Source organism: Cloeon dipterum, chromosome 1 (assembly GCF_949628265.1).
Source record: "Cloeon dipterum chromosome 1, ieCloDipt1.1, whole genome shotgun sequence".
Taxonomy (NCBI): Eukaryota; Metazoa; Arthropoda; class Insecta; order Ephemeroptera; family Baetidae; genus Cloeon; species Cloeon dipterum.
Window position 1 is genome coordinate 40,271,645 of NC_088786.1, and position 9,643 is coordinate 40,281,287.

Consider the following 9,643-nt stretch of genomic DNA (forward strand, 5'->3'; position numbering starts at 1 on the left):
GTTGCTGCGACCTCGGGATGACTCTGGCTTCAATGGAATCGGCAGGAAAATCAAACTGCTTCAATAGTATCGTGTCAAGTATATACTTAAAATTGCAAGATCCTTCCAAGCCAATATTAAAAATTGCTGAAAAAAGAATTCTCATCGGAGACCTTCGGCGATTTCTGGCTCTCAGGAACAAGCCTGGAATGCAAATCAACCTTCCGGTGGTGCTCCTTGAACCGGGAATTCGTCCATTCTGAACTAAAATGGAAAATGGGACACCCCATGAAGGGCTTGGACTGCGTTTATCTCGAAGTTAGAAACGCATCCGTGCTGCTTGCCGCTGCGGATTGCAAAGAGGAGAAAAGATTCTTGTGCGACGTACGGAAGCAAAGCACGCACCAAAAAAGGATGCAGGCCGAATGCTCCGAAATCTGGAACATTTCTACTAGTAAATATAAGCTTTTAGGGTTAGATTTATATAAAAATATTTTTTCAGAGGAAATCGACTTATAATTGCTATTGGATACCAAATTGTTTGTTGCTCCTGCAACACCAGTCTCACTCGACCTGAAGGTAAAAAATGTGTTTTTCAACTTGAATATTTTAATTTTGTGTTGCAGTGTTTCTTAAAATGCGTAGGCGTTGAAATTGGGATGGTAGAGTTTCAATAATTAAAAATATTAAACCAATTAATAAGCACACGATTCAGTTTGATATGAACGCACTGGTGAAAATTGCAATGCTGCGGCAGATCGAACTCGTATCCCAGGAGGAACCTGTCCAAATGGAAAAGGGATTTGTTGCTTATGAAGAATGCAGCAATAAAAGTTTTTATTTAAAGCGCATCACCGCTACATTTAATATTATTTCTATCCATAGGATTTGACGACGAGTGCGTGACTGCGTACGAAATTTACAAGTGTGGCCAGCAGAAGGAGCCAGTTCTAGTTTCAAAGATCGTCACAAATAATTTGGGCAACAACACTAATGTCAGTGGATTTTAATTTTATTTTGAAATTCCAAATTAAAATTTAATTCTTTAGTTTTATCCTCCGGCACCTTGTGCTCCAATTCGTTCCGTTTGCTGGATCTCAAATTCATTTCCGTGCCAACTGAATGTATATAATGTTTATATTTATTATTAAAGAGGGAATTTAAATTATTTTATAAAGCAAACGCTGATTAACGCTCTGAAAATCAACAATACGGGTAAACTATAATTTGTTTCACAATAACCGACAATTTTTTTTAATAATTTCTCCATATATAGATGACGTTGGACAAATGATTACATATCTCGGAAAATCGTACTTCGTCGGAAATATCAGAAAAGGGGTAGACTTGGTGAGCTATCATAAATAAACCAATTTTAAAGTAAAAAAGTCACCACTTGGATGAAACCGGTTATTATTTGTTGTGTCTACATGCTTGGTCCATGGATTTACAGGGGCTTTATATAGTTTGGTCTTGAGACTTAAGAATCGATGTAGACACCACAATTATAAAACAATCGGTTTTGCTCTTGATGGTAGCAGAATGTGACTTTTTAAGAACGAACGCCTGTTTTCCTTATTTATAAGATCTCTGATAAATCTTTTGTCTATACAGAACATAACTATTGCATTTCAACGCTGCTGTGCTCTCGGGATGAAAACTCTTTGAGCCCCAAAACGTCTCTGATATTGTCTTTGCAAGGGATAAAATATTGTCTGGTATATAGAAACAGATTTTAACCGTTATAAAAATAAATAAATTCATTCATTCTGTGCAGGATTCAATGGTTTTATGCTCGTGGGCGACACCGAATCGTTGAATCAGACGCACGAGGTTTGGTGCCACAGCCGCCAAGTCTTGCCAGACAACATTTTCAACCCTAACAGAAGGTTCCTCTGCAACATCCCGATTAACGGCGTCGACTTAAGCAAGACCTCGCTTTTCAAGCAGTTTTGGGTTTATAACTTTCACGACGTATATATCAATCCGCAGAAATACATTGGCCATAGGATTCCAACAACTTTTCACACTTTTATTTGTGAGTGAGGAAATTTTAAAATGCTGGTTGTCATTTAAAAGATTTTTAAATTAAGTTTAAAACATTGTACTAGCTCTTAAGTCTGAAAGTTTTGTTATTAGTTTTTTGCGCATCACCAACAAAATTGTGTTTGTTAACGTTTCCATAGAATATTTCTACTAGAATTTTGTTAAATGAATGTGAATCTTGGTGGTTTTTAGTATGATTTAATCGCCGTGAGTTATAAAATATCTAGAAAATTATATAAAGGCCTGTCTCAAAGATGATTACACCGGGAAGGAATGTATTATGCGAGTTTTACGGTATATATATGCAAGTTTTTAACATGTACTCAAATACACTTTAAGATGTATGAAAGAAGACAATAATGGCGCTCTAGAATGTAAAAAAGAGCAAAAGGAATGCCTTTTTCAGCGATTTAGGGGATTGAATTTTTGAATTATAGATTTTGCTCAGCACAATGCACGTGACTGGAGTGACGTCACTTTATCCATATTATTCAGCAGTGCACATTCCCAGGAGCTAACTTCAAAACCGATCAGATTTCAAAAAGTAGTATTTCCGATGGTTATATCTTACTTCAAGAAAATTTGATTCAATTCTCATATTCTGGGAGCTGCTACGCAATGTTTGAATAGGTTTTACGTTTTATTTTTATGAAAAATTCAATGTTTAATTATTAAAATAAAAAATTACATTGTTTTTGAACAATTTTATTGGTTTACAACTGTTTTATTCACTTACAAAACCTTCACTGGCACACGCAATGAAAAGGACATAATAATAATTCTATTGGTAAAATATGTAACTGAGACGAAAACACTTTTCTACTGAGCAAGGCATTTATAAACGCGTATTAAAGAAACCTCATCAGCTTTGCCAATCAATATGCTCGAGTGATCTTCGATAATAGGATCATACCATGCGAATGCGGCTACATATGGAATTCTTTAAAGTTAGTCCTCGTTGTCTGTATCTTGCAGAGCCGACTGCTTCTCCGCGTTTTCTGCATCCAGCAGTGAAGCCTGCTTACCCTCGTTGTCTCTATTTTTCAGAGAGAACTGCTCCTTATAATCGCAGTCTGCGTCTTGCAGCGCCTTTAAATTATGGTTAATGAGCTCCCTCCTGTGTTTTAAGAGAGAGGATAGGTGCCCAAAACTAAAGAAAGGGCGGGAAAATCAAGCGGTCCTGTTCCGTCAATTTCTTCCAGAGATATAGCTGCTTCTCCTCGTTTTCTGAATCTGACAGAGACGACTGCTCCTCCTCGCTGTCTGCATCTTGCGCAGATGACTGTTCCTCATCGTCGCAGTCTGCGTTTTTATCTTGAAGAGGTGACTTCTCCTTGTTCTCTACAAATGGATCGTGCTCGATCACCTGAAAATAAAAAAAAACAATATGCTCAAGAATTGATTGTTAGTTATCAAGAAATACACAGGATAAAAGCCAGAAAATATGGTTTTCCATTTAAATTTTTATCTCCAAGCATTATTATCACTTAAGTTTATTTTTTGAACTTTGAATACGTCACAGTCTTTAAACATAATCCTTAATAGGAAAAACGATTACTGGAAATCTCAATTGAAATTCCGTTTTACTGATCTCTTATGACCTATATATTTTTTTCGAATATATGTGTAACATCAACTATTGTTTTAACACACTTTGGCCTGTTGCCAACATGAGAGGCACCATGAGCCATGACCAGAAACCCGTAGCGACAAATTAAGAACCGTCTATAGAATGGGCATTTCATTGAACAGCTAGAGACGAGTGATGTTAAAGTTAAACGCAGTTTACTGTGCCTGCAACGCCCTAATTGTTGAAATGTCAACTCTATACATTAAACGGACCTTTACTTGTCACTACGGACGCCTGGTTATGGCGCATCTCAGGTCAGTAAGAGGCAAAAGCGGGTCACGACATTAATGTTAAGTTGAAATCTTTGATAAAATGTTTGTATGTTACACCCATAATTATCAATATTAACGAGAACATTCTGCAACATAAAAATAATTTAAATACCTCTCGGTGCGTTAACTCTGGAATTGAGTCAAGGATGTACGGGCCAAGATTAGGCCAAACTTGATTCGCTTTCCGGTAGAGTTCAACAGCATCTGTTTTCTTGAAAATTATGCCAAATGTGTATGGAAAATCCCAATCAGTGTACTCCTGGTGGTTGAACGCAGAGTCGAAGGTTTCCAGGATCATCGTCATAGATGCTGGATTGACGTCAACCGTAATTCTATTGGCCTCGATTTCCTGCAAATTTTTGCACTCCCTGCATATTCTCACGAATCCTGAAAATTCTATAAAGGCTTCCCTTATGCAGATATGCCTTAAATTTTTCACTTGGCAGAAGACATCGATGACATTTGGGTTAAGCCCTAAATCTGTGTGTGAATTGCTGTTTTTAGAGTACGCCAAGTACTGTATGTCCAGTTGTTTAAGATTTGGCGCAATTTGATCAAGGAACTGAAAAACCAGAGTGTTATTTTGAGTGAATTTTTTTCTTTTTAATTATAATTTACCTTTGTTATTGAGGCTGCATCATTCGGAACTGCATTTTTCCAAGGTTTCACCTCTAAAAGCCAGTATTCATCTATTTTCTGCGCATCTATATCTGGAAAAGCTGCCAACACTTGCTTCTTTCCTAAATCCTTTCTATCCATTTGATGCATTGCTTCTTCGTTAAACGAAGCTGGAATTGATGTGACAAAATTAATTCACACCGTTCTCTTTAATCGTCCTTTTTTCCCTACATATATTCAACTTGGTAAGCTCGTTGAATCGATCAATGTTCTTCTCAATTTTGTCAAAAACCAAATCTAACACAATTATCTGCTCCTTGGAATCGTTGTCTTCGTCTGAAGACTGTTCCTCCTCGATATCTGTATCTGACAGTGATGACTGGTCCTCATCCTCGCTGTCTGCATCTGTATCTTGCAGAGATGACGACTCTTCCTCCTCGTTGTCTGTATCATGCAGATATATCTGCTCCTCCGGTTTGTCGGTGTCTGAATCGTACTCGATCATCTGAAAATATAAATAATTTTATTCGAGAACTGATTGTTAATGTTCAAGCAACGCAGAATTTAATCCTGAAATGTTGGGTTTCTCTCATGTGACACATCACGATGGCCCTAAGAAGGTCTAAATCAGCCTTCAGGGTTGGAACTGGACTTGGCCATGAGATGATAAGTTTCGTTAATTTTTTTATTTATCTTATTTTCATTGGTTTTCGCACTACGGCTAAAAACTGTAGCTGTAGAAGCAATTTAGACACATCAAATAAAAATCGATGTTTTTTCTGATGTTATGATAGATTCATATCGATATTTTCTATCTTAACCTCTGCGAGAAAATTACGAAACTGTTTTTCAGCTTGACCACTGTACAATAATATGCTATCCATATGCTCAGCGTTGCCATATTCTTTCAAGAATGCGTTGCCGTAGCGTAAGTGCCTTGAAATTGAAATTCAACGGTGGCGCCAACAATCGGTGGCTTCGCACACTAAAAGGGTTTACGCAACTGGTGAATTAATTTAATTTTTCAGTGAGGATACATTGAAGCGGCATAGGGTTCCATATCGCACGATAATTAAAAGCACTCTTTGAACACAAAAATTCGTAATCACAAATTTCTCATTTTTTATTTATTTATTCCTGAGCCAATTTAGGAATTTTGGTTTCGGATTTACGTTTTTTCCTTTATGCATGCTTTAGGGACGAGGCAGATAGCAATTAAAGTCGTGAATTATCTGAAATCACTACAAATTTAGAATTTAAGCTGTCTGCGGCAAGTGCATGTGGGGTTTATTAGCGTGAAGAATTTGATTGATTCTGCCTTTATTTGACGCTATGTGACCTCAACTGAACGTTTGCAGTAATCTCTGAAGCTTAATTGAGTTAATTACATCAAGGTAAATTAAAATCTCACCTTGAATTTCGTTGAAATCGAGATATTTGAAGTCAGATCAGTGAAGACGCACGCGACTCTTCAATAGCGAGAGGAGATGTAAACAAACACACCATCTAGTTACGGCTTGTTCAGCATGGTGGCGCTTGTGAGCATGGGAGCTAGGGTTGCCAGCTGATAGGTCTCTAAAATCTGAATTTTATAAGTGTGTTATTCCCAAAACGGGTATTTTCCCGTCAAATCTGGGGAATCAAATTAATTTGAGCTCATCTTCACGCTTTCCGTGCTCCAAATACTGATGGTTAATAAATACCTTCGCTGTACTTTTCACATGTGGCAACCCCCAGCTGATGTTTGGTTTGCCGGAGTAATTTTCACTTGTCCCTGAGCAAGTGCGGGAAAATATAAACTTATCAACAAGCCATCCATTTGCACTTCCTCAAACCCAAAATGTCCCCTCAACAATTTATGTGTGGAAGTTCTGAATATCACGGAGATTGATCAAAATATAGCTTTTATTCTTTGACTTTTCGCCTGTAAATTGCCCGTTTGGTAACAATTGGTTTCATTTTCGACGCCATATTGACTTCTGACCGGTGGGAAAACCACCACAGAACCTGGGCCCCATTTCAAATTGTACATTTAGTTTTTCGTTGGCCAGGTTGTTTGGATTTAGTTAAGAATTAAAATGGGGAACTGGTGTCACTTTTATCTGGTATTCTGGATCTGCAACCTGACGACAAGCGGATTTTTGCTTTGTAACACTCGCCTAACCACAAAGTAAAATACTTTTTAAGTCTCTTTTGTGCTGGTTTCGAATTATTAAAGACTCTAGGGTACCTACATTCCGTCAAACAATGACCATTCTGCAACACACAAATCACATTGTTTGACGAGCATATATAAACCAACGCGACGCAATTCAAAAGAGAAAATTCTTGCAGCAGCCTATACGACCGGACCAAACCTGAGGACTATCTGGACGAGGACCCTGTAAGACGTTTAAGATCGCCGTCGCAGCGAGACGATTTAGCTTCCGTCCCCGATGTTGTCGATCGCACGCCTGGGCTTAAGCGGTACCACACTTCGGATGCTGCGCCACGCTTCACCGAAGTCCCTGACAAACCCGCTCGGACACGTCCCGAGTCTTTGTTTCGTCCCACTCTCCGAGCCTCACCATTTCACATTAACACACAGCACCACAGCAAGACTACACATTTCCGATGTCGTCCCATCTACCACAAGTCGCAGTCCACTCACGCAGCCTAAAACAACAACTACATAGAATCTCGATCGAGATCTTAAAGTGAGACATGTAGAGATTCAACTTAACGTTATTCTGCTGCAGATAAGAGAATTCCGATTGTTTGTTTTTCCTTTCTTGCAGCCTACAAGTTTTTTTTATTCATAATAAAAAAAATTAATATTGAAAGTTGGTTTGATTGCGAGTGAAAACACGCAAATCGGAGAAAGCAGCAAGAACAAACCCTTTACTTGTAAAAATCTCGACGCTGATTATTGCATGTTGCACCACACACGTCAACAGCTTAAACGCAATTTTTTAAGTATGATTGTGCGATGTTGCTAGGCATCCGCGGGAGCATGCTAATTCAGCGTCGAGAATATTTGCTGCGAATTTTCGAACCAGATTTCGCCCTGTTCCTGAAACTATAAAGCATTATTTATCGAAAAGGAAAACAAAGATAGTTATTTAATTAATTTTTTATTGAAAAATTATATACAAACTTGTGTCTTTTAATTTTGAATTTACCCTTGTTTTAACAATACAAAACACATTAACATCATTTTTTATTTTTCGTACTGCACAAAGCAATTTGGTTTTCCTTTTTTGCGTAAATTAAAGTTAATCGAGTGAAGCTTGCCTGTTTCCGCCTACATTAACACAATCCTTTAGTCATTATAATTTATAGGTTGTAGTGAACCCTATTCCTGCATATCAACTGTTTCAACGCCACTAGATTCCAGTACATCACCCAATTCGTGCAGGTCTCCTAAAAAGAAGTGTGGTACTCGATGGGGTAAATAATGAATCTGAATGTAAGTCAATTTGGTCAATATCGTACGATTTCTTATCTGGTTAAAAAGTGACTCTTGATCGTCACCCAGATCTACTAAATTTGAGGAATCAATAATAATTGATTCAAGAAGCGGCGCAGAAAAAATTCTGTCAAGACGTGCGGTGTATGATCCACTGTATATCAAAAAATAAATGAGTTTAATATTCCTTTGTTTAAAAATATAATTCTTACCTGTCATACCAACTAAAATGTTTCAATTTGCCAAAAGAAGCAATCGGTTCATCATGATTCACATAGGAGTTTTGTATGTGAAGGTTTTCCAATTCAGGGCAGTGTTCAAAGATCAGTTTGAGCGTGATATTCAATGCTGGTCCTATACCATGCAGGGAAAGACGTTTCAAAGATCCTCCTACTCTGCGCAGGTTGCGCAGAAAACAATCTTTTTCGCTCTGTATGTCTGCAGGTTCCTCGGCGCAAATCTAAAATAATTACACACGAGAATAAATAGCGGTTCCACAGCAGGGCAAAAGATTAATTACGTCTAGATATGTCAAAGGTAATGGGATCTGGTCGAGGAAGTCATTCGAAAGAGTGACACTTGCTTCTCGATGTGGTGTGATAGCGTTTCTCCCCGTCCTCTCCAGAGTTATGCTGATTTCGCTAGGAAAATCCCAATCTTCATACTTTTGGAGATCAAACTTGAGGTAGAGCGTCTCCAGCACCTTCTTCATTGAACATATTGGAATATCGAACAAAATATTCCACGCCTGAATTGACTGCAAGTTTCGGCTTTCTCTACAGAAACGCATAAATCCCGAAAATTGGATGTGGACACCGTTAATGTAGAGTTGAGTTAAATTTTCCATTTTCAAGAGCAAGTCAGTGGCAAGTGGCTCCAGCCGTACTCTGTCGAACATTTCCCTTTCGAAGTATGACATCCTTGGGTCCTGAATTTCGAGCTCTTGCAGGTTTGGAACAAAATCAACCAGGTATTGTAGGAACTAAAACATAATATAATATTTAAAATTAGATTTTAGCAACATATCTCTGACTTTTACCTCTTCCATCGAAACATGACCCTTAGAAATCTCTCCTGCTGTACCCTTCAAGCGGAAAATGCTAGCAAAATCTCCCGTTGAAAAACTTTCAGTTGTCCTGTTCTGGTCAAGATAGGGAAGTGCAGCCCAGAGTTGGTCCTTTTCAATATCTTCTATCCTTTCCATTGCTCTATCAAACACTAGTTTGCGCATGGGAGGAGCTAAAGTAAGATAAATATTAGCATTAATCTCAAACAATAAAATATTTGATATTACAAATTTTCTTCTGAAGTAGGCCTCTGTAGCCTCCAATATTTGTGACGATTGTGTTGATCACCGACTCTTGCAGGGAAAGAAGAGCAGGGATGAATCTCAGGGAGTCGTTGCCACTCATCTGGAAAAATAAATAGCATTAGGTTTGCCAGCTGATTGAATCAGATAATTCACGAATATATAAACCAATATTTTTGGTTTGCTTATAATTTTCTCTCCTTCCAAATTCTGTGTGCTTAATCATTTCCATACGAACACAAATCGATGGGATCATTGGGTTAAAGGAGCTGCAGGGTTTGTGAAAATTTTAATATGATTAGCTTTCAGTCGTTTGAAACGAGCACAGTTTGATTGCAGTC

The 9,643-nt window shown here is 38.0% G+C and overlaps 1 protein-coding gene across 1 annotated transcript; it reads right to left on the bottom strand.

The window, feature by feature from the left end:
- Positions 1–2,916: 2,916 nt before the first annotated feature.
- LOC135934192 (uncharacterized) lies at positions 2,917–4,485 on the bottom strand. Its single transcript, XM_065475761.1, has 2 exons — positions 4,040–4,485; positions 2,917–3,391 (listed from the first exon to the last, which is right to left on the bottom strand). The coding sequence occupies exons 1-2, from the start codon at positions 4,229–4,231 to the stop codon at positions 3,176–3,178; spliced, it is 408 nt and encodes a 135-aa protein (XP_065331833.1). The 5' UTR covers positions 4,232–4,485; the 3' UTR covers positions 2,917–3,175.
- Between the last annotated feature and the right edge of the window lie 5,158 nt (positions 4,486–9,643).